We start from the raw sequence: 26,221 nt of genomic DNA, 5'->3' as shown, positions 1-26,221 counted from the left end.
TTTATCTTTCACTTAAAAATTAAACCAATGAATTTAATCTGATCCTTTGAACTAGATAAACAAATTAAAGAACTCACGCTTCAACAATGGCACAAAGCCTTGGCATAAAAGATGCAGCAAGATGGCAGTTCTGGAGGAAGACCCACTGACCCTTCTTTATTTTTGCCTTGTATATTAATTCTTCAGCTTTAATTCCTTGGCCCCGTCCCAAAGAAATCATGGTCACATGATTGGTACTTCCTTTCATCTCCTGTGCAAATCTCAGTAGGAGAGTAGTTGGATCTATTCCTGTATAACAATGTTGGATATAACTTCACTAAATTAAATTAAACTCAATTCAACGAGAGACATTTATTAAGTGCTTACATTGTGCATAGAAGGTACTCTGCTGAGTACTGGGGATACAAAGATACTTCTGGCTTTGTTTATCTTCCTTGAGTCTTTTTTGCTTTCCAGTTCTATCTGTCCTCCAATTTTTATTATTTCCTCTTTTGTACTTACTTTAGATTTGTTTATTTGTTGGCTTTCTAATTTTAAAAATGGCTATTATGCTCATTAATCCTCTCCTTTTCTATTCTGTTAACATATATGTATTAGAGCTATAATTTTTGCCCCTGAGGACTGCTTTAGCTTCATCCCAGAAATTTTGGTATGTTCTTCCATCATTATCATTTTTACTTTGTACTTTATGTACATTGTCATTTGTTTCTATGACTTATTCTTTGACCTAATAATTATTTAGGATTTCATGGTTAAGTCTTCATTTGAGTCTAAGTTTTTTGTTTGTTCTCTCTGATTTCTATTTTATTGTGTTATGATTTGCAAAGGATGTGATTAATAGTTCTGTCTTTTTTTTTTTAAGGCAATGGGGGTTAAGTGACTTGCCCACGAATAGTTCTGTCTTTTTAACTTTTAATTGCAATATCTCTGTGCCCTAATATATAGTCAATTTTTGTCAAAATTTCATGTGCTGCTAAGAAATACATATATTCTTTAGCAGTCCTATTTAGAAGATATTATGTCATAATTTATCTAGCAATTTGGTCGATTTTATATTTTCTCTTTATCTCCCTGTTAGATTTGTATACAACTGAATCAGGAACATTAAAGTCTCCTACTATTATTGTCTTACTAGGTCTTCTTTTAAGTCAGTTGATTTTTCCTTTTTTATGAATTTAGATTTAGATGGTACAAATAAATTTAATATGGATATTGGTTTGTCTACGGTTCTTATTAACAAAGTCATTTCTTTATCCCTTTTTATGATGTGTTTTTTTAATTTTTGGTCTGATGGAATGATTGCAATGCTTGATTTTGTTCTATTTATATGATCTTTAATACATTTAATTTTAGCCCCTCATTTTTATTCTGTGTATGTCTTTGTTTTATAGGTATGTTTAAAAAAAAATGTACAAATCTCACAATTATAGGTATGTTTCTTGTAAGCAACAGATTGTAGGACTTTGTTTTCTTATCCAATCTGTCACTTTCTCATTTTATTGGATTGTTTTGTTGTTGTTCAGTTGTTCAATTTTGTATGACTCTACATGACTTCATCCAAGGAGTTTTCTTGGCAAAGATACTTGAGTGGTTTGCCATTTCTTTCTCCAGTGTGTTCCCATTTTACAGATGTAGAACTGAGGCAAATAGGGGGTAAGTGACTTGTCCAGGTTACACAGATAGTAAGTATCTGAAGCTGAATTTGACCTAAGATTTTCCTAACTCCAAGCTCAGTGCTCTATTCACTGCACCCCTATCTCTCCCATTGGATTAGTTTACTCCATTCATATTTTAAGTTATGATAATTATGTTTGTTTTCTTACACTTATCTTTAATTTTTTCTGAATTAGGATTTTATTTTGCTTCTACAAAGATGAATAATAATCATAGTAACTGACATTTATGTCATTTCATACCTTATTAGCAAATGGACATAATAGAGATGTAGAGAAGCCTTAGCAGATGGTAGAAGTAATGGGAAATGAAAGGAGTGGATAAGATGCAAAAGATATGAAGGAAGAATGAAAGGAACCCTATTGGAAATGGGAACTAGAGGGGAAAAAATAACTTTGAGGTTACTAGCATGGTAATTGTGGCTTTCCATGAAAAGAAAAAGAAAAGTTGGGGGTGGGGTGGGGTTTGACAAGTTGAACTTCAGATGAAGGGTGAAGTCCAGAAGGTAATAAAGGATTGGGGAAGAAAAGGCAGCAAAGAAACAGGGAAGTAACTAGTGATCCAACTCATTACATATTAAGAATCTGTTCTTGAAATATGCCAGATATGTGGCCCTGAACAAGTTATTTCACTTCTTGGGTGCTCACTTACATTGGTAGATGGAGTTTTCTCATTTGGAAGTTCCCTATATTAATGAAATCATGGGTGCAGTCCTTATACCTATCCACCTAGGCTGGTTTTAGGCACTGAGGATACAAAGATTAATCAATTACTCATTTTATCTACCTACATCTATCTATCTATCTATCTATCTATCTATCTATCTATCTATCTACCTACCTACCTACCTACCTACCTACCTACCTACCTACCTACCTACCTACCTACCTATCTATCTATCTATCTATCTATCTATCTATCTATCTATCTATCTATCTATCTATCTATCTATCTATCTATCTATCTATCTATCTGTATGTCTGTCTATTTATCTCTATATCGCCTGAACTCAAGGAGCTTGGGGGGATAGGGAAGTGTGGGTGAGAGTCATTAAAATGCTGTAGGAAGATCTTTTCAAGTTTGGGTGGATTGGGGAAAGCTCCATGGAAGAAGTATAACCTGAGTGAAGTTATTCTAGGAATAGGTGATAGCTTGCATGAATAGAGAGGCCAAATATGGCAAGTTGAGATTGGAGAATAGTTGGAAGTGCATTTTGGAGTCAGACTGTAGGGGGTCCTTAAATTTCAGGCTAAAGAGTTTGTATTTTATTCAGAGGAAGTCAAGAGTCACTGAAATGTCCAATGAACATGTTGTTTCTTCCCAGGAAAATCTAGTTCCTTGAGTTCAATAATTTTTGTGTGTGTGTGTGTGTGGGGGGGTTGTTTTTGGATCTCCAGCACCTAAGCCAGTGCTTTGCACATAGTAGATACTTAAATGTTTTTTAAATTGAAACAATTTTTTTTTGAACAAGGGAGCAACGTGGTCAAATCTAGATCTTATAAAGATTATTTTGGCAGCTGTGGGAAGGATAGACTGAAGAGGGGAAAGACTAGAAGCAGGGAGTCTTGGAAGGAGGCTATTAATAATAGTCCAGGTAGAAGATGAAAACCTGGGTGACTAATAGTGAGCAGAGGGAAAGAGATAGATAGGAGACATATTGTATATGTAGAATCCACAGGAAGAAATCATAATAAAAACAACAACAATAACAATAGCTAGCATTAATATAGTGCCCATTAGGCACAGTGCTATGTGCTTTACAAGCATTTCATTTGATCTTCACAATAACCTTGGGAAGCAGATGTTATTACCCCCATTTTACAGTTGAGGAAACAGAGGCAGACAGAAGTTTGGTGACTTGTTCAGGATCACACAGCAAATCAATGTCTGAAGCTCGGTTTGAACTCAAGCTTTCCTGACTCCAGACCCAGTGCTCTATCCCCTGTGCCACCCAGCTGCCTACTGGTAAAAGAGAACGATGAAAGATGATTCCAAGATTTCGTGTCTCAATGACTGGGAAGATGGTGTTGCCATCAGCAGAAAAGGGGAAGTTGTAAGGACAGATGATGAGCTTAGTCATGCTGAATCAGAGGTGCCATTGAGACATACAGCAGTTGAAGATGCAAGACTGATTCTTAAGGGAGACAATGGGCCTGGGTAAATAGATCTGAGAGTTAACTGCATAGTGGTCAAATTGAACTCATGGAAGTAGATGCAATAATTAAGGTCAAGATTTTAAAGAGTGAAGAAAAGAGGTCTGAGGAAAGAACTTGAAGCATAGTCACTTAAAAATTGGGAGAAGGGCAAAGACCCTGTAAAGGGCCCCAGGGAGGAATAAGAGAAATAGAAAATACATAGAAATAGATGGATAGAAAAAGAATAAGAAAAAAATCACATCACAAAGAGTCAAGGGAGGACAAAGTGTAGAAGAGGAAGAAGTGGGGTGGTCCAAAGTGTCAAATAGTGCAGAAGGATTTGGGAGGAAGAGGAAGAGGGAGGAGGGACCTTAGAAATCATAGGTTCATAGAATTTAGAGTTTTTTAGTCTTTAGAGAACATCATGTCTAACCTTCTCATTTCAGATGTGGGGAAACTGAGACATCAAAAGATGAAGTGACTTGCCCAAAGTTATATGGCTCCTTAGTGACAGAATGGGGACTCAGTAATGAAATTTTCATATTCATAAGCCAATGTCATTTCAGTTACTCTTTTTCCTTATCAGGTGACAAGTTATACATTTGTCCACAAATATAAGTTATGATAATTAATACCTTTCATAAACTCAATACCAACCTTGTACCTCATGTCACTAATGGAGTTTTCTGAAAATATTCTATTCTATCTGGGTGTGGTTTGTAATATATACTACTGGGGAGAATGAGAATCTTAAAGATTAATCATCAATATACTTATTAAAAACTCACCATGAGAATGGATGAATATTAGTGGAATTCTGGCATTAGATTCTCTAAACACTTCTTTTAAATTAATTCCAGCTGTATGAAGATAATTATGTCCCAATTTTTCAATGACAAAATTTTGCACAGAATTATTTAAGGATTCTGGCTTAAGGATTTTTATCTAAAGATAAAATAGGAAAAAGTAGATAAAATGCAAACATCATCTAGAGGAATGTCACCTCAAATAACAATGCAAAAGGACCATGCTTGTGGTAATTCAGCGTCAGCTCTCAGTTACCTTTCTAACCTGATTTTCTCCTTATTTGTTTGTAATACTTCTACCAATGGCATAATCGGCTTGGTATGAGTGGTGAAGAGATTTCTAGGGAGACTAATTGACGGTGTTCCTGACAGAGATTCTGGCTCTTCAGGACTACAGTTATCACTTTCACATCATGGGGGTTAGGGGTACAATGCCCCCAAGATCTAGAAAATCCACATAAAGCTTTTTGGCCCTCCCTTTGTACCAGAGAAGAAGTCTGAACTATTATGGTATTAAAAGAGAAAAATGTTGATATTATGCAATTATATATATATATTGCATTTATGAGTTTCTAAACTTTTTCTTTGTTATCTGCTGGCCTTTGTGTGTCATCTGTGGATTCTGTCAAATCCCCCCCCCCCAAATTCTCATTTAATTTCTTATACTGATTTGTGAAGCATCCAAACCTCGATAGGGAAAGTCGAGATGGAGATGGGATAACTGTACATCCCTAACTTTCACCTTCACCAGTCTAGGAACCTTGTTCTGGATGCAAAAATCCCACATGGCAAGAGTTTTTGGTGACTCACTCACATTCCCACAGCTAGCAGTATGTATTTTAATAATAATAATATTGTTAATGAGAACAAGAATAATAACAATCTACTATGTGTTAGGCACCGTGCTTTATGTATATTATCTCATTTGATCCACACAACAACCCTAGGAGTAGGTGCTATTAAAGTCCCCATTTTAAAGTTGAGGAAACTGAAACAAATAGAAGTTAAGTGATACACTTCAGGACACACAGCAATTAAGTATCCGAGGCTAGGTTTGAATGTAGGCCCATTCTAGTGGACTCAGGCCCAGCCCTAAGTCTAAACTCTAAAAAAGTAGGTTTTAGACAGTAATATTAGTTTACAAGGATAAAATAGACAATTTTCCTAGTACTAGAAACATAACTTTTCCACTTTTGCCCCACTCTGTTGCCTTCCCGTGCTGTGGTGACTCTGAGGTTTCAAAGACGATGTCAATGGAGTGGAAGCTCTGGCAGGCTCTAACCAAGGTGGAAGGACCCAGTGAAGGTCTCTCTGGTGGTCCCTGACACTGAGTGGTGGTGGTAACTATAGTCTGCTGTAGCGACCACACTTGAAGGCTTTCCAGACTTTTTACCTTTCTGATGAACCACTGGCCTGGGCTGAGCCTTTAACATAGCCTCACCTACTGGTCAATGTACACCATTGCAATCTTTTCCTTACTAGGAAAACAGAATTATATGTGTAATAACTACATGCATTATCTACTACCGTAACATGGAGGAAAGGTCAATATGCTATAATGGGGTCATGGAGACATTAAAATGATTTCTTGTGATTAGAAATAACTGGTCCCTCTTCATATTTTAATTCACAGTCACAATTGCCTCTTCCTTTATGAGTATTCCCCCCCCCCCATTATCCAGGAGTATTGTTTTAATTTCTATTTTAACCAAATATTTTAGTGAGTGGAAGAGTTTGAGGAAATGGTGTCCTTTGGTGGAAATTAATTCTCTTTGGCTTCTGAGCAAACATAAATATCCCTGAGGTGCCCTAGTACCGCTCTTCTTTTCTTCACATCTTTTCTTCTCCTTAGGATAGGGAAAGGGACTAGATCTGTGATTTTATTGGTATGGAAAACTTTCTTTACCAGAGCAGTGTATATCTTCTCTGCAATTTATAGCCTTAGACAGGTACCTAGGGCCCTGAGAGGTTAAGTGATTTGCCCAGCTGGTATTTCTCAAAGGTAGTCCTCAAGCCCAGGTTTTACTTGACTCTAGAGCCAGCTATCTGTCTTCTTGTTGTTGTTCAGTTGTTTTCAGTTGTGTCCAACTCTGTGTGACCCCATTTGGGTTTTTTTTGGTCAAGATACTGGAGTGGTTTGCCATTTCCTTCTCTAGCTCATTTTATAGATGAGGAAACCGAGGCAAACAGGGTTAAATGACTTGCCCAGGGTCACATAACTAGTAAATGTATGAGGCCAGCTTTGAACTCATGAAAATGAGTCTTCTTGACCCCAGGCTTGGCACTGGCACTCTGTGCACTATGTTGACACCTAGCTGTCCTGCTGCCGGTCTTATGTCCGCTTAGGTCTTTCTTCCTCATGTCTCAGAGTGGTCACTTCAGAAGGGGGCCTGATTAGAGATAGCTGAGAGGAAGGCATTTAAGTTCTTTTTTCTTTACCTCAAGTCCTATATTTAAAATACGTTTCTAATTTACTTCAGAAAGGTTCCATGAAAATTAATGTCTTTTTTTTCAATTGCTAAACTAAAAATATCTTGTGATCTTGAGGGGGAAAGTGATGTTAAAAGTGTTAAATGATTTAAAAGGCATTGTGGAAGCAAGGTTTCTGACAGATGTGAAAGGCCTAGGAAGTATTCCCTAGGCTGTCATGAGACAGGGGATTGAGTAGGGGGAGTTTTCTCCCACTCCCAGAGATAATTGTATATTTCTTTCCTGTCAGGAAAAGATTATAGAATTCTACATATAATATGTACAAACATTTTTATCTACTCCCCTAACGCTCAGGAAGGAGATCTGGCCAAGATGATTGAGAGAAGGGAATCGACTTTTTCTCCCTTTCCTATTCAAGTTAAAAATGCCAATGACTATAATTTTTTTTAAAGGGCCTGGAAAGGACTTTATAAGATGGCTTCTAGTATTACCAAGATCTGTGTTCTTATGTTTGCCTTGAAAAGATTTTTGTTTTAAGGAATTGACAATTGGCAATCCAGAGCCTAAAAGATGAAAGATTCTTTTATGTCTCATCAACTATCTTACCAATGTAAGTCTTTGAAATGAAGTGAGTTTTTCCCAGGCGAAGATTATTTCAGAAGACTTCCATTCTTCCAAATCATTTTCTGTATTGAGATTTAGAAGAGAAAATCGAGATGAATAGACCAGTCATTTAAGTCATTAAGACAAGACCTTGTAAGAGTAACTTCTTTAAAAACTTTTTTGAGTCATACAATTAAAAAATTTTGTTTAACATTAAAACTAAGCTTTAGTTTCTCCTTTGATTTCTTTTGCATTCATTCTGTATTCCTGTTCTCCACAAACTATTCCTTGCTTGAGAGCTTGGGAGAATGATTGACATGCTTTGCCCACTTCCAGATAGATGGTAATACAAAGATATGGCTCTCAGGTCTTATAAATGGTTGACACTGTTTCTACACACCTTGGGATGGGGTAAATCTCTTGGAAAAAAAACATTATTATGCTAGGAAGTTTAGGAATTTCTCATAACAACTATGAAAACTCATTTATATAATACCATAAGGTTAATGAGAAGCCACTAGGCATGGTGAATAGAAAGGGCCTTGGATCTAGGAAGACCTGGGTTCAAGATCCAACTGTGAGGAACTGTGTGACCTGTAAGGGCCCCAGGTAACTTTCTAAGACTATGTATTATATAACAGTTGTTAATCTGGTTCAGGTTGATGTGCAGGACTCTTTGTGATCATTCTTCAATAGGCAGATGTCGACTATCACCACTTTCAGCCCCTGATTTGACTAGGTGAAAAGGTGCTCTCTTCAGTTGGAGTGTTATGGTATAACTGTGTTCCTTTTGCCAAGCTAGAGGTTGGCAAACTATGGTCCATGGGCCAAGATTGGTTTGCTTTCTGTTTCTGTATGGCCCCATGAGCTAAAAATGAATTTTATGTTTTAAAATTAAGTTTTATTGGAATGCAGCCACATGCATTCATTTACATATTGTTCATAGTTGCTTTCATGCTAAAATAACAGAGTTGACTAGTACTACAAATTGCAGTAACAGTTATAATTCAACAGTGTTTTGGGTGTCATATGTGTATTTCTCTACGGCAACACTATTATTTATTTACTTTTATTATAAGGGCATACCCTTATAATAAGGGAGGTTCTATTGTGTGGGGTTTTTTTTTGAGCCCAAGGATGGAACTGAAATTTGTCTGAATGAGAAGCACCACCCTCAACTACTATTATTGAATGGCTTTGAAAATTAACTTCTGGTATTGACTTCATAATATTTTTTAATTAATTCAACCTAAAATCAAGGGAAACAACGCTTGTATATAGAAAACTTATACTGTAGTAAAGTTAATTGATGATGACTATTTGAATTACAAGCTGCTTTATGTACTTCCCATCCCGTCAAAAGTTAAAATGAGAAGTGAGATCTCCATTCCCACACAAATTTGCAGATGATATATTTTCCAAGCTGAAACTACAGTTCCAGCAGAACCTTGATATAAGTGCAAAGAAATTTCTGTATTTCAAACTCCATTTAACTGTATAACAAGTACTATCTTACTATAACATTTACAGAAAAAATTTGCTGACCTTTGGTCACTAGATTAATGATTAATGACCCATAATAGATTAATGACCTTTTTACGGATTTTTTTTTTTTTTTAGGGCACACAGCTAATGAGTGTCAAGTGTCTCAGGCCGGATTTGAACTCAGGTCCTGCTGAATCCAGGGCTGGTGCTGTGCCACCTAACTGCCCCCTTACATAAAATTTTACACAAAATGAGGCATACATATGATCACAGACAGGATCATGGATTTAGAACTGTCTGGGACCTCAGAGGCCATCTAGTACAAACTTATTTTACAGATGAGGAAACTAAGGCATGAAGCAGTTAAGTAGATTGCTTATATCAGCTAGTTCATTATAAGTGGCCAAAGTTATCCTTTTCTTTTCTCCATGGTTTGAGATGTCAAACAGCTTCAGTCTATAGCTTGAGCCTATTAACTCATGCATTAGATTATTTAATTTGAAAAAGAGAATTTCTCACCTATTTCTCCTTCTTCTTGTGATTTTACGGAAGAGTAAGGTTTGCTCATTAGGAAATATGTACCTTTACTATTCATAAAATAATCCCATTGTGATTTATTTGATAAAAGAGATTGACATAAAAAAGAAAATGGTTGTATGTGATGGCAGATGAATTGGCACTCTTTCCACCTGGATTCAGAAAGCCAGAAAAGATGCTCAGCTTTTCTGAGTTCATATAAATCTAGTAATGGAAAAGAAACATGAATTTCATTAGAAGATAATGATCTTTTGTTTTTAATTATTCACCCCCATATTTAAAAAATGAACTTGATCCTACTGATTTAGTTCACTACTTCAATGGGCCAATCAATTAATTTATTGATATGAGTCTCATCCACATAATATAGGGTCTTTATGAGTTGCCACAATCACAACAGTTCATCACTTACTGGGTGGGTGACTAACTTTTTTGTTAATGAATCTGGTTGAATTTAGCTAGGCTTGTTCTTGGATGGCAAAATACCTGTTTGTCACTGAGTCCCTACTCGAAGACTTCCCAGTTTGTTAAAACCTATTAGATTGGGGCAGCTAGGTGGCGCAGTGGATAGAGCACCGGCCCTGGAGTCAGGAGTACCTGAGTTCAAATCCGGCCTCAGACACTTGACACTTAGTAGTTGTGTGACCCTGGGCAAGTCACTTAACCCCAATTGCCTCACTAAAAAAAAAAAAACAACCAAAAAAACCCTATTAGATTGTATTGTTTAGCTTAGCTGTTTAGCCTAGGGTCACCACTATGCTGTGATGAGACATTAAAGTAGTACTTTTGTGGAAGAATTTGTATAAAACAAAATTCATCTTCATAGAAGTGCTATGAAAGAATAGTGACATGGTTAAAACTATTTAAGGAAATTAGAGACGTATGCCTCCCATAATCTTGCCTTAAACCACTTTTCTTTTCAATAATCTCCTTAGCAGTGTGTTATAATAAAAGCTTATTTTACAAAGAACCATAGAATCTTGGTATTGGAAGGGACTTCAGAGATAAATCAATCTAACCTCCATCCAATTCAAGAATGACATTTTGTACCATCTTCCATATTAATAGAAAGTTCTTCAATTGGCAGAGAATGGAAAGGTCAGCCAATCAGAAAATGGCTGTTGGGCAGGCATATGAATCACAGACTCAGAAGACCTGGGTAGGGAGGGGAGGAAGTTGTGGAAGTGTGATGGAATTTTGAGGGGAACCAAGTACAGTGCCTATCAAGCTCACTCTAACTTGAAACACTCTTATTACTAAGTAATCTCTATGTAGTTTGGGTAATACTTCCATTCCCTCCCCTACCTACCTCTCCCGCAATGTACCTTTCACAGCTAAGAAACTCAGAGTTTCTGGGAAGCTTCTAAAAGAGGAATCCACATTACCATTATAAAGAATATAAAGTTTGTGGTTTCTTAGTATTTGGAGCTTTTGTCATCCAAACTTGACTTGGGCCGTAATAAGACTCCCGGATACTAATCATGTTTCCATGGAATTGGAATTACCTCCTATATTATTGTTAAGCTAAAGTTGTATTTTCACAGGAACATTGAACAACTTTAGGCAAGATGGATAATAATAATAGTTGTATTAGCAATATTTAAGCAGCACTGTAAGATTTGTGAAGTGATATATGTGTATATATACTTATACATACACATGCACTTACACACACACACACACACATATCAACTAAGGCAGACAGAGGCTAAGTGACTTGCCTAGGGTAACACAGCTAGTAAGTGTCTAAGGCTGAAAATGGATTTAAGCCTTTCTAACTTCAGGTCAACATTCTATCCACTGTGCTGCCTTATTGCCTGAATAAGGATAAAATATATAAAATTACATATTTTATATAAAATTAGAATTCTAGAAGGGGTTGCTCCTTAGTGAATACAGGAAAAACTTTTATGAAATCATCAGTGGGTTTAACTTTTGGGATTTAGGGAGAAAATCTTTACAATGTCCCATTCTATCCAATATAATTCAAGTTTACTTTGACAAGTGTTTACTATTTCCTTTGGGTTTCAGGAGGTTTTTGACCCTTTGTCCCATTCAAAAATTTTATCCTACTTACTTGAAGTTATTTCTTCCCTGTTAATTCTTTGTTTACTGCTAGCCAAATGAATTGATTGCCATAACATAGTACAAATAATAAATCATTCTTCAGAATAAAATTTTGCTTTTGTTTCAAAGGACTTGTACCTGGTTTGAAAGCTTCCTTGTATTAAAAGGAAAACCAGAGGAGAGGTTGAACCTGATATAAAAGGGGGAAATGATTGTGTTCAGTTATAGGTTGAAAAGGAACACTGGGATATTCTCCTGATAGCTGTTTATCTTTGGAAATAACATGGCTGTATCAGCTTTTGGGGTGTGGAGCAACACTGTCTCATGTGCCAGATGTGTAGAATGACACAGCCCTGAGTCCCAAGTAGTCTCAAAATTAGAAAAGGAGAAAGCCACAAAACTACTTCAATTGCATTTTGTTAAAGATAATTGATTTTTTTTGGGGGGGCAGGGCAATGAGGGTTAAGTGACTTGCCCAGGGTCACACAGCTAGTAAGTGTCAAGTGTCTGAGGCCATATTTGAACTCAGGTCCTCCTGAATCCAGGACCAGTGCTTTATCCACTGTGCCACCTAGCTGCCCCTTTTCCTTCCATGGCTCTGCCTACCATTTGACTGGTGGGAAGATCATGCCTCCCCCAGGATAAGCTGGTCACAGTAATCTTCACCATTCATTCAGTGTGACTCAGCTTTTGAAACTTATTACCTTCTTAACTCCCTCAGTTGTGTCTCCCCCTCTGATTAGAGGATAGAGCAATAAATTACTCCCAGCCTTCCTATATAGAAGGCTGAGAAGTTTCCAAGTAATTTTCCATTTTCCATCAACTGCTATGCTCGGTTTTGACTCCACGACTCCATGGCGTGCTGGGCGCCCCCTATTAAACCCCTCCCCCCCAGATTTTACAGCTTCCTTTCATGTGCTGTCTCTCTCCATTAGATTGTAAGCTCCTTGAGGGCAGGCCCTTGCCTTTCTTTTTTCTTATTTGTATCCCCATCGCTTAGTACAGTATCTGGCTAAATACATATTTAGAGAATTGAAAATTAAATTGAATTATTAATAACCTTCCTCACTGTTTTTCTCTTTGCTATGATAATTTATGTAATTTCATCATAGTTAATTTGAAAAATTTGCTTTAAAATTTTATTTTCACAAAGTGTTCTTATTTTCCCTTGCTCCCTAGTCGTCCTTCTATGTATTTCCTATTTGTCCTTTTGACAAGGACGAGAGGCATTTGGAGAAATCGTCCAAGGGCCAGAGTTCTGGGGTTGGTATTCATTGCTGACAAGTGACCTCGGTTAGTCAGATTGGACTGGACTCACAGGAGACTCCCATGGATATTAAGAAAGAATACAAAAAAATAACAATCTTTTTTGTTGTTTTTGCCTTATATTTCATTTATGAATCCATCCAATTCCCTACAATCTACACTTTTGCTAGTTGTTTTCAGTTATTATTTTCATCTATTCTCTCATCAGCTTTTGGTCTCCAGATTCAGTCTCATTCAGCATCATTCCTTAGCAACAGGCGACTGCCATCTAGTGGTGAAAGAGAAACTATGAGGTACTCAATGAATGAATGGTTCTGTGAGCTCCTTTAATTAAAATATTCTTTCCATCAGTGTAGTTTGGGATTCATCTTAGAATAAACCTTCTTTTGCTGTTTATGTTTCCTCCTTTATGTTCTTAGATCTTCCACAGAGGATCCACAGAGGCAGTTAAGTGGGGCTGTAGTGAATTCCTGATAGGGAGACTTAGTAAACACAGTCTCCTTCCACAGGTCTGGGGTTAGGTAGCTGTATGTTTTGGAGATGGCATCGAAGGTAGCTTTAGCAGAGTTGCCCAGAATGGCAGTACAGCCCCTTGCAGAAGTGTAGCAGTCTTCAATTCCAGCCATCATCAGGACCTTCTTAGGCACAGGAGCTGAGACAATGCCAGTACCTTGAGGGGTGGGGATCAGGTGCACCAAAACTGATCCACAGAGCCCAGTGACCTTGCAGGGCACTGTGTGAGGCTTGCCGGTCTCGTTCCCCCAGTAGCCATGTCTCACAGGAGCGATGGACAGCTTGGCCAGAATGAGAGCACCATGAATAGCTGTGGCTACTTCCTTGGAGCACTGGATGCCCAAGCCAACATTGCCATTGTAGTCGCCAATGGCCACAAAAGCCTTGAACCTGGTACATTGTCCAGCTCTAGTTTGTTTCTGAACAGGCATGATCTTCAGAACCTCATCCTTCAATGAAGACCCCAGGAAGAAATCTATGATCCCAGATTCCTTAATAGGAAGGGAGAAAAGATAGATCTCCAAAGACCTGATCTTCATGTCCTTGACTAGCTGGTCCAGTTTGGTGACAGGAACCCACTCCTTATCTTTGGCCTTTCTTCCTCAGCTGTGGCCTCGACCCCAGCCTCCACAGTACCCCAACCTTGACCTTGACCTCAGCCCCCACTGCTGAAGCCACTGCAGAAGTACCCTGGCCTCCCATTCCGGGGCCCCCAGGGCCTCCAGTTCCTCCTGCAGCACCAGCGTCATCTGCCATTTGGTGTTCATTAGAAGTAGAAGCTGTAGTTATTTTTAATTCCATGTTTAACACAATAAAGAAGCCAGGGCAAGCGAACTCTACTGGCAAGGAAACAGCCTGTACTGCCCCCCACCCCATTTGGGGCTTGAGGTCCTGGTTAGGTCCAGGAGAACACAGAAGGGTGTGGACAGTGATGAATCTGTGTCACAAAGTCAGAACAGCAGCTGCCTCCTTGACAACACCTTCAGGGCTCCCTGCTCCCCTCCAACCCCCTCCCCTCCAACCCCATTCTCTTGTCAGAAGTCATGAGATCCTAGCACTAAGATGACAAATATGCTAGTATGGCATCAAACACCTGTAGGACCACTGAAAAAATGAAATCAATCATGCGACTATTTCCAACTGTCAGGCTATTTGGCATCATGAAGTCAAAATGATTGGTCATATGTAATACATTCTTGGCAAAATGTTGCTCTCAAAATTATGACCTCCTTGATCCCAGCACCTTTTGTGAGAATGTTGGGGTTCCTGTAGCATTCATTTTAAAAAATGAGATTAAAAATGTAATATAGACATACATTCCTGACTAGTTAAATGATTTCACATGGCATTTCAATCTTATCTCCTATTAAAATACACTAAATGTGAGAATGTCTTTGTGATAAGAATGAGGTCTTTATTCTCTTTTTTTTTCCATTTGAAAAATTTTTAAAAGGATTTTTTTTTTCAAAAGAGTCATAAGGAACAGTTTTGTCTTCTGATGGTCTTCAATCCAATCCCTTCTCCCTCTTCTTACCAGATTAGGATTCTAACCTTCATCATAGTAGTCATTTATAAATTGTTTATTTAAAATGGTTCAATGACTCCCTGTCATGTGCAAGGCCCTTAGTTGGGTGCCATGGAGAATACAGTCAGACTAGCTCTAACCTTGCCCAGAGGAAGTTTACAGTCTAAGGTAAGCTTCTTAGTCACAGTTCTTAAAGGATTTTAAAGGTCAGTGATTACAACACCACCTTTATGGGATGGATGCAGACCCCTCCTTTTCAACTTTACAAAGGCTTTTAGTAAGGTCATTGTCTTTTACTTACCTTCATTTTTAATCTGGGGTAATTTGTTCTCAATATTTACCAATAGGTTAGAGTACAAGAAGATGTTCCATTCTTCCTCAGGTAAGCATTCTGTACTATTCAGGATTTGGGATCCATCACAATTATTTTGCAGGATTAAGGTGCAAAGCCGAAAGGAGAAGCAGAGTTTGTTTTCAATAAACAGTGCGGAAGAAACAACCTAGTGAGAAAAAGCGACTGTAGGGCTAAGGGAGCCAGCAAAAGACATCTGGAAAAGCCGTGTCCACATTCTCTCTCTCTCTCTCTCTCTCTCTCTCTCTCTCTCTCTCTCTCACACACACACACACACAGAGTCTTACCTTATAAATGCTTTCTGTCAATACCTCGACTAAATCGGCAATGTAATTGTTAAAGCGATCTCTGTCCTTCAGAGGGTCAGGCTTATCGTCCTGGTACTTATGCAGTTTCTGAAATACTTCCACTTTTCTTAAAACAGAAGCAAACTGAGATTTATTTTCAACATGGTCAGGTTTGTAGGTCACAGACATCACAAACATCTCCCGGAACCAGTCCAGAGAAAATTGGTACATATAGTTGATCTGTGCGAGATCTGCTACTAAGAAGTAGAGCAAGGCACCCCGGGTTGCGATAGGAAGATAATTTTTCCGGGTCATTTGAAATTCATTTTCGGTTTTTTCTGCTGCCTTGATGCGTTCTGAAACTTCGGTGGATGTCAGTTTGGATTTTTTAAGATTTTCTATAATGGCTTCATCATCTAATATACATCCTAAAGGAAGGCAAGAAGTTGATTTCAATGAAAACCATGGCTTTATTAGGCTGTTTTCTCTTTCTGTATTTTTCATATAGGAATTTTGGTATTAATTAAAAAATACATCTTTTGTTTTTACATTACTAAAATTTCTTCATGTAGTCCTCGACTTATCCCTATATAACAAATAGTATTTTAAAGCAAAAGAAAAAAAGAAAAGGGGGGGGAACTCAGCAAAATTGACCAAGAGATTGAAAAAAATCTAAAAACATTTGCAAGTCTACAAAAAGGGGAAGTATCTTCTCATGTATATTCTTTGAGGTTATGTTTGTCCTTTGCAATAGGGTGGCATAGTTGGGTTCTGTTTTGAGTCCATGGATTAGCTTATACAGCCCTGCCAGAGCACAGGGGCTGGTGAGAGAAGAGGAGCTGAGTAAACTCATTAGGGGTTAAGTATTGGCTTTCTTTACGTTATTATCTTTTTAGGGTTCTCTGTGTCTTAAAACATGGAGACACTTGAAATTACTTTATCTCCTGTGAATAATTTCTATTTTGGAGAGGTTTGAAAGGTAGTAAGGACTGGACAAAACGACTAGTCCTCCATTTCATTGGTTACATGTCCTGGAATTCTAAACTGTGTATTTTCATTGGCTCTTTGCTTCAAACCCCGACCCACCTCATACCTGGAATTCTTTCCTTCCCAACCCAAAATGGCCTATCTAGCAAAATATCTTCTTCTGAGGAAACAGTAAAAAAAATATTAACTCAAGGGCTACTAGACATTCCTGAAGAGAATAGATTTAGCTTAGGTCTTTGACCCAGGGAGCTAAAAACAGGAAGGAATTAAAACAAGATAAAGTATCTTTAAAATATTGAATAAATATGAAGATGCAGAGGATTTGAAATCTATAGGGATCAAAAAAGGATGTTATTTCTTTGAGGTTCTAATTTATAGGAGGGACAGTCCTGAAACTAATAATTAAGAATTGACCAGGAAGATTATGGAAGCATGGCGGGGGGGGGGGGGGGGGGGGGGAGAATTAAGGACATACATGTTGTTTTATTTTTGCTCCCAATCAATGTCAACAGGGTTCAGAAGAAAAAGGCAAGTTTGGGAAATGAATAGCTGGTTAAGAAGATGGTGGCTGGAATACAATGATCCAAGATAATTCCAAAGGACTCATGATGGAAAATGCTCTCCACATCCAGAAAAAAGAACTATGGAATTTGGATGCAGATTGAAACATACTGTTTCTACTTTTGGGTTTTTTTTTTGAGGTTTTCCCCTTTTGTTCTGATTCTTCGTTCACAACATGGCTAATGCAGAAATATGTTTAATGTGATTGTACATATATAATCTATATCAGATTGCTTGCTGTCTTGGGGAGGGGGGAGGGAAGGGAGGGAGAGAGAAAAATTTGGAACTAGAAATCTTATAAAAACAAATGTTGAAAACTATCTCTACATGTAACTAGAAAATAATAAAACACTTTTATGATAAAAAAAGAAGATGGTGGCTGGGAAAGGAATTTGGATTTATGGACCACAGCTTAAATATAGGGGATGAAGTGCAACTAATACACCTAGAATCCAGATGGCATTGATTAATTAGTGCCTTCAATTAATTAGGTAATACACTCTGAACCATGACTACTGGATGTGGCTGGTCTAGTTTGCTCTCCTGCTGGAGCTGCTTCCCAGGATGGACCAGGCAGGGTGTTTGGCCACTGAGCTTGAGGGAGGGCATCTCTGCTGGACAGGTTGAAGTGGTGGTCTGGAGCTTGCTTTTTGATGGGTAACAACAATCTTTCCCCACATTCAACCACTGGCTGTGCTGGATGGTAGAGTCCTCTAATTAACTATAGCATCACCATGATTTCTTTCAGCTGGGGTGCCACGATACCATTTTAGGTAGGGTGATGATGATTAGCTTAGGATAGACAGAAGCTTTTTTTCTTTGAGTTCTTTAGAGCCTTAGCTCTGAACTTGTTTGTCAATTCCAAGAAGAAGATGGGAGAAGGTTTATATGTTGCCTTAGAGTTTGGCAAACTATGTCCTTCTGGACAAATCCAGCTTGCTACCTGATTTGTTTGTTTGCTTTGGATTTGTTTTTAATTAGTCTATAAGTTGGGCTTTACAGGTATTTAGGAAAGACTAGTAGTACCTTTGGTGTGAGGGCTATTGAACTATTTTTCAGGGCTGCTTTCCATCTTTGGTGTCTACCTGATTCACCCAACTCTCACCTGTGGCTCCAAGAAGCTGTAGCCTGTATAGTAGCCACACCCTGTTAAATGTTTTGGCCAGAATGACGGTAACCAAGGGGTCTCAAACTCCTCAGTCCAGGGATGTACATCTAGATAATGTGGTTGACACACACATTGCCAAAGCTGGCTTAGTGTTTGGGAGGCTCCAAAGTAAAGTGTGGGAGAGATGAGATAGATATTAGGCTGCCTACTGAATTGAAGGTCTACAGAGCTGTTGTGTGGTTCTCATTCTTGTATGCCTATGAAACTTGGACAGTCTACCAGTGCCATACCAGGAAACTGAATCACTTCTATTTGAATTGTCTTAAGAAGATTCTGAAGATCACCTGGCAAGTTAAGGTACCTGACAATGAGGTCCTTTCTTGAGTTGAAATGCCAAGCATTTAAACTCTTATGGGCTAGCCACATTGTTTGAAGGTCAAATGTATGTTCGTCTAAAAGACTGTTTTATGAAGAACTCACATATGTCAAACACTCTCAAGGAGATCAGAAGAAGTGATATAAAGATACTTTCAAGGTTTCTCTGAAGAACTTTGGAATTGATTGTGGGATATGGGAGACACTGGCATAGGACCACTCAGTGTGGCAAGCCCACCTCAAGGAAGGTGCTGTGCTCTATGAGAAAAGCAGAATTGCAGGAGCTCAAAAGAATTGTGAGATGTTCAAATTTGGAGACATCTCCACTCCAAATGTTCAAATGAACTATTTATGCTTGACCTATGGTAGAGTCTTCCTTAGCTCATATTGGTTTGATCAATATTATTTGACCATAGACACACTGTACCTTTATCCTGGAATAGCAATGCCATTTTGGTCTTCAAGCAATGAAGGATCTGTGAGCTAACAATGGGTTTTACATTTTTACATAATTGGGAAAGAACCAAAAGAATAATCATATTTTGTGATGTGAAAATTTTGTGAAATTCAAACTTTAATGTCCGTAAATACATTTGCTCTCCCATTTTCTTTCCTTCATGCTCTTCCAGCCCCTATAGAACTTTAGCTCTTTCTTGAGTCTCCCTAGGGCATTCTCACCTGCCCTAGGAGTTAAAAAAAAGGAGTTTCTCTCTCTCTCTCTCTCTCTCTCTCTCTCTCTCTCTCTCTCTCTCTCTCTCTCTCCCTCCCTCCCTCCCTCCCTCTCTCCCTCTCTCTGTCTCCCTAGAGATGTCATATTTTTCCCACCACAGACCTCTTAGAATAAGGTTTTCAAATGTGCAAAATGAAATACACAGAATACAAACTATATTGAAATGAATGTGTATTTTTTCTTACTTCCATTAAGGGGCCCCATAATCTATCCACAAACCCTCTGGAGGTCCATGGATCCCAGGCTAAGAACCCCTGTTTTAATGATTTTTAATTCTATCTTCATATGTGTCAGATCTCTCTTAATTTAAAAATGTATCTTATTAACAATAAGACTAATATGGAAATAGGTTTTACATGACTGCACATATATAATCCATATTAAATTGTTTACCTTCTTAGGGAGGGGGAGGAGAGGGAGGGAGAAAGTTTGTAACTGAAAATTTTATAAAACATGTTAAAAATTGTCTTTACATATAATTGAAAGAAATACTATTAAATAAAATTTATCGGGCAGCTAGGTGGTGCAGTGGACCTGGAGTCAGGAGTACCTGAGTTCAAATCCAGCCTCAGACACTTAACACTTACTAGCTGTGTGACCCTGGGCAAGTCACTTAACCCCAATTGCCTCAATAAAAAACAAAAAAACCCAAACAAATTATCTTAGTCATTCTGAAGTGTCTTTTAATAAATCCATTTTTTTTTTGCTTGTGGGGCTTTTTTTCTTTTCAATTTTATTCAAAGTATTGGAACTTATTTTTATTTGTGGACTCATTTCTTCAATCTTTTCTCTGTGAAGCAATTTTCCTTGTGAGGGGTTTTAGTTTTTAGTTGGTTGTTTTTACTCATTTGGTATATGTGTTGCCCCTTTGGGGGTTAGGTAGGGGGATCTAGGCTCAAACGTTACCACTCACTCTGCCATCTTGATCCTCTCTCCCTTCCCATTGTTTTTATGGAGTGACGCTACTCTTTGTACTCATTGCATCAAGTCTCAGAACTCAGCAGAGGCTCCTAAATGAGACTCACAACCATTCAAAAGGGTTTGGTTTAACAATCCCCATGGTTCTCACTAAGTAAGCAGATGAAGAGACTATCTATCGCTCAGCACTTGTGAAGTTAGCTCAGTGAACCACTGGACCAGTGCATCAGTACTTATGACATATTGTGATATTAATTACAGATGACCAATAAGCAGGGCCCACAATCAAAAAGAAAAGAGAATGGATTGCTTTAGTAAAATTGCAGAGTATTTTCAATAATCATAAGTTTCTCCTTGAAACAAAAATCTATCTGCTTAACACAAATTTTCTTCCAGGAATTCATTTGGCTGTGAATCATGGAAGAATGAGATTTCCAAAGAATCAAAATTACAGGTAACCCAAAGGGTAATGGAGAGAGACCAAGGAGGGTGGGTATAAAAAGCATACTATCAATGTTGAATTTATATGCAAGAAGTGGCATTAAAGATTTCATCACATAGATACATTTATGGAAAGGGGAAAGTGGCAAGAGAGAAGGATGACAGATGAACAACACTGATGTTAACACTTAAATCACTAGAGGAAGGTTCTTAGCATGTAGGGGGACCCTGTGGAGGCTTTAGGGGAAGACATGGACAAATGTTACACAAGATGAGAATGTGAGGAATAATACATTGTTGGACAGAGTTGCCCACAAATGACTGAAGAAACATCAGTGGCATTTTGAATGGGTTGTCATCAATTAAAGAAAGGATCCTCTTAATGCCGAGGTGGTACACAATTAGATATTCTCTGTGGTGGATTCATGGACAGATTCACTGTGGACTGGTCATTTCGGAACTGAGACATTGAATAATTTGGATGTGATTCCAGAAAACTATAAAATTTCCTGAGAAATCTGAGTCTTTGGGGAGACTCTTGAGTTGTTAACTCCTCCACCTGGGGAACTAGGGGTGGTAGAGGAGAATTGGAGCACTTACTGCCTACTGGTAGACTAATTCATCAATATCTTTATTGACAAGTGCAGGGATTGGGGGCAGGAACTGTCAGGGAGACAAGGAAGGCAATGTGTATTAATGGAAGAAGTACTAGACTTGGGGTTAGGAAAAACCTACACTTGAATGTTGCCTCTGAAATTAAATACCTGTGTGATTTTTGGGCAAGTTATTTACCCCAAATCTCAGTTTTGTTTTTCTTATCTCTGAAATTGTATTAATATCTGTAGTTCCTCTCTCATTAGGTGGTTGTGAGGGGCAGCTGGGTGGTGCAGTGCATAGAGCACTGGCCCTGGAGTCAGGAGGACCTGAGTTCAAATCTCACCTCAGACACTTAGCTGTGTGACTCTGGGCAAGTCACTTAACCCCAATTGTCTTAAACATCCAGGGCAATCTCCAGTCATCCTGATGTATATCTTGCCACTGGACCCAGATGGCTCTGGAGGAGAGAGTGAGGTTCGTAACCTTGCATAGCCCTTTCTCACTTAAATCCAATTCACTGCAAGTCATGACATCACCCTGATGTCATGGTCCTCTTCAGGAAAAAAGGACAAACAACAGAACAGGTGGTTGTGAGGAATAAATGAGATAAAGTAGGGAAAGTATTCTGCACATCTCAAAGCACTATATAAATGTCTGACATTCTTGATGGGTTCGATGGAATTTCAAATAACATTTGTGGAAAAGATTTTTTCAGGTTCTGTGTAGAAAGCTTAAGTAGCTACTTTAAAAAAATTAGTATTTTCTTTCCCCCTAATTATGTACAAAAGCAATTTTTAACATTCATTTAAAACATTTTTGAGTTCCAAATTATCTCCCTTCTTCCTTCCTTCCCCCCACATGGAGAAGGCAACCAATTTGACATAGATTATACAAGTGTAGTCATTCAAAACATTTCCTTATTAGTCATGTTGTAAAAGAAAACATAGACCCAAAAACCTCAAGAAAAAAAAGTCAAAAAAATTATGCTTCAAAACTGTATTCAGAACTATCATTTTTTTCCTCTGGGGATGGATAGCATTCTTCATCATAAGTCCTTTACAGTTTTCTTGGATCATTGTATTACTGAGAATAGCTAAGTCATTCACAGCTCATCATCTTATAATATTGATGTTATTCTGTACACAGTGCATTTCACTTTGCATCAGCCTCTGTAAGTTTAAGCAGCTACTTTTAAGACAGACTGGAACTTGGGTAATTCACTCCGAGACAACATTCTGGGAATTTAAGCTGTTAAAGAGTGGAGAACTGCTGTATGTAAAAAAGGAGATACTGGGCCATAGAGAATGTCATTGTAAAAGCCCCTAGAGCTGGTCATAAAGGGATTCCCACCCCCTCCCCCCAAGTCTCAAAAGGTCCCAAAGGGATGGGAAGGATGGCTAACCTGGTTTCATGATGTGTGTGAGAGTCTCTAGAGACATGAGGCAATGTAAGTGTTCTAGCCCTGCCTCTGATATCCTATTCCCCAAAGGGGATCTCAGGAAATACGACAAGAGTGAGATGGCCAACTGTGTATTTAAAAAGAGGGAGGAGGGGGGCGGCTAGGTGGCACAGTGGATAAAGCACCGGCCCTGGATTCAGGAGTACCTGAGTTCAAATCAGGCCTCAGACACTTGACACTTACCAGCTGTGTGACCCTGGGCAAGTCACTTAACCCCCATTGCCCCACCAAAAAAAAAAAAAAAACAAAAGAGGGAGGAAACAAACCCTTAGGTGGTTTCATATGTTTATACTCAGGAAGAAGAACTGTGTGCAAAGCACTGTGCTAGGGTTGGAGACAAAGATGAAATAGTCCCTAACTGAGGAAGTTACACTAGAAAAGTTGTTTTAAGCTTCTTTTGTGCTTCCTCATCTCTGAAATGAGCCAGAGAAGGAAATGGCAAACCACTCCAGTACCTTGGCCAAGAAAACCCCATGGACGGCACTGGCATTCTACGGTCCACAGAATTATGAAGAGTTGGACATAACTGAATAACAACCACAGCAACAATGTAACAGCGCACCCCTTTTCTGTAATTAGAAACAACCCGGCTAGTTTGGGCCTTATTAGTATAATATATATTTTCACATGAACTGTCTAAATAAATAGATGTGCCTTACAAGTGGCATGGAGAGACATTATCTGAGGTCTGTCCTGACTCTTTGGAAAGGAGAAGAAACAAAGGCCATATGTCCACCATCAACATTCTAATTTTGGGGGTGGGGGAGGGAAGGGGCAGGTAGGTCCCAGGAGGGCCTTGGAAATTAGGCTCAATCTCTCTCTGAGTGTCTGAGAGTGGTATCAGAGGGAGATTATATTTATCTGCCTCCCTCAAATATTGGTAATGTAGGGTATGATGAGGGAGAGTAACCCTTAGCTTATAGTCACCAGCTTAGTTTTTTCCCCATCCAACTCTAGGTACATAAAATACCATCACAAATAGTGAACACTGGGCTAACTCATTTATGAAACCAAAACAGCAAACTGAAATAACAGATTAGAATACACTGAAAACAATCCAAGAGTAAAGAGCAAGCTGAGATCTTATCTCAAAGCAGGAGAGAAATCACTCTCACCCAGAGGAGGTCCATTTGTCATAGTCTCTAGAATTCAAGCAAATTCAGGAGCATAATGGAGCTGGCTATATAAACATATGTGTGTATGTATATATCTGTAACGTGTATGTATTTGCCATTCCAAAGTCTGTCTTTCTTTCTGCCCCCACCCTGGAGTATCATTTGTCCAGGTTTCTGCCAAAGACATCTGAACTAATTCAGCAAATCCCTTATGCAGGTTGCAGCATGATGCTCGACACTCTCTCTGCCAATCAGGGGTCCCATCCAAATTCCTCTGTAGCACATAGTACAGGGCTGTTTTCCTCCATCCCCTCTGCTTCCCTCCTCCTAAGGTGGGATATGGGTTACATAATTTTGGAGTGGCTAGCCTTGTTGTTGTCTAGCATTTATCTCAAAGAATATAGGAGCAAACAGCATGAGATTTTGAAGTGATGGCTCAGTAGGATTCACTGTATATTCACAGGACAGGGGGCATTTCCCAGAAGGTCACAGGAATGCCAAGCCAACAGAGTCCGGGGAAGGATAGGTCTGACTTTATTATGGAAAGAGTGTTTGGTGGCTACCGAGGCCATTGGGGAGAAAATTGCAAATGACCCCTTAGCTGAACTCAAATTGATCTCAGACTTTCCTCATTCATCCTTAGGACAGAAAGCTCATTAGGGAGAGAGAAGGGGATCAGACTCCACCTTCGACAGGAGGTATATAGGGTGGGTAGGCAGGAAGTATATCTCCTTACCCCCTGCTATTGTGTCATCCAGGACATGATAGTCTCCAGCAGACACCTAACCCCTAAGGGCTAGCTCTGACTCTTTCATTCCTATCAGGCTTCAGCTCCTAACCCTCCAGTCTTCTTTCTCCACCATGGCACAGTGGCCTTCCCATTCTGAAAGTATACTCTGCCTCTGTTCCCTTTTCCTCTGATTGGTCACTTCTTCCCAGAACCTCTATTTTAAGGAAAGTGCCCAGGCCAGCCACATCCACTTCTCCATTTCTCTTTCAGTTCTGCTCCCAACTCTCCAGACTTCTTTGTCCTTCAGATTTGAAGTTGCCTTTTATGTGTTGTCTTCCCCTATTGGAAAGTAATATCCCTGAATGTGGAGACTATATATTTCTATTCCCAGCATTTAGCACAGTGCTGAATACTAAGTAGGTGCTTAATAAATGCTTTTTTTTTTTTAGTGAGGCAATTGGGGTTAAGTGACTTGCCCAGGGTCACACAGCTAGTAAGTGTTAAGTGTCTGAGGGTGGATTTGAACTCAGGTCCTCTTGCTGTCTCTAAATGTTCAAGGTCCTCTTTATCCCAGAAAATGGCTGGCCTTACCTTGTGTTTTCTGCAATAAACTCAAAGATTTTTCCTCTAGTTCCCGGAGGGTTAAAAGGTCAGCAGAAATGTTCTCTAACAACTGGTAGCGTTGCTCCTCTAAATGAGGGACTTCATGAATCACCACAGTAGACAAGAGCTGGTCCTGCAGACCTTGGAACGTCACCGTGAAGTTGATCATGGTAACGTAATTATAAACGGATGGAAGAAAATGTGGGTTGCCTAGTTCTGTCGTTACGTATAACCTGGAATATATAAAGGGCATTTCAGTTGTATGCCGAATATAGAGAGAAGCCCTAATGCAACTATCTTAACTAGAAAAAAATTCAGGATTAGCTTTCGGTATTATTTTTTGTAGATAGAATAATTTCACAACAGAAAATATTTGAATGAATAAATAAAGGAACGATGGAATGTATCTGCTATTTTAGGCTGATTGTGGAACTCAAAACTCTGCATCTGGTGTGTGTGTGTGTGTGTGTGTGTGTGTGTGTGTGTGTTAGAGTATGGGTATACAGGTAGCCATACATTGTATAGATGCTGGATTTGGCCTTAACATACTTTAAAAATTTACTCAATGGAATTTTTGGCTACCCATAACTTATACATGTGTGGCTGGATGGCATTTCTCTATAATTAGCATCTTCTAGCCCCTTGAACAAAATGAACTTTTGTGCTCCTCAACCCCCTGAGATGATTGATGTCCAACTTGTTGGACCAGCCTTCCTGTTCCTTTTTTCATTAATGCAAAGCAATTTATAACTTGGCCATGAGATGACATAACAGTAGGCCATGGGGAATCACCACACTCTTGGCCTGACTTTGAATCATGATGTTAAAGATATCTATACATTTATTATGAAGTAAAATAGTCACAAGGAAATGTGGGAATTTCACAATATTTAAGCTTGTTGTTTCGTTGTTTTTCA

The 26,221-nt window shown here is 38.7% G+C and overlaps 1 protein-coding gene across 1 annotated transcript in view; it reads right to left on the bottom strand.

Moving 5' to 3' along the window:
* DNAH14 (dynein axonemal heavy chain 14) overlaps positions 1 to 26,221 on the bottom strand; it is a 362,777-nt gene that overhangs the window by 42,085 nt on the left and 294,471 nt on the right. The window contains 7 exon segments of the mRNA XM_044003178.1: positions 78 to 288; positions 4,598 to 4,754; positions 7,652 to 7,743; positions 9,665 to 9,874; positions 15,343 to 15,541; positions 15,681 to 16,108; positions 25,293 to 25,537. Coding sequence (XP_043859113.1) covers positions 78 to 288; positions 4,598 to 4,754; positions 7,652 to 7,743; positions 9,665 to 9,874; positions 15,343 to 15,541; positions 15,681 to 16,108; positions 25,293 to 25,537 — 1,542 coding nt within the window.

This window comes from Dromiciops gliroides, chromosome 4, assembly GCF_019393635.1.
Source record: "Dromiciops gliroides isolate mDroGli1 chromosome 4, mDroGli1.pri, whole genome shotgun sequence".
NCBI lineage: Eukaryota > Metazoa > Chordata > Mammalia > Microbiotheria > Microbiotheriidae > Dromiciops > Dromiciops gliroides.
The sequence above is the reverse complement of the archived record's forward strand: the minus strand, read 5'-3'. Positions and strand labels throughout refer to the sequence as shown.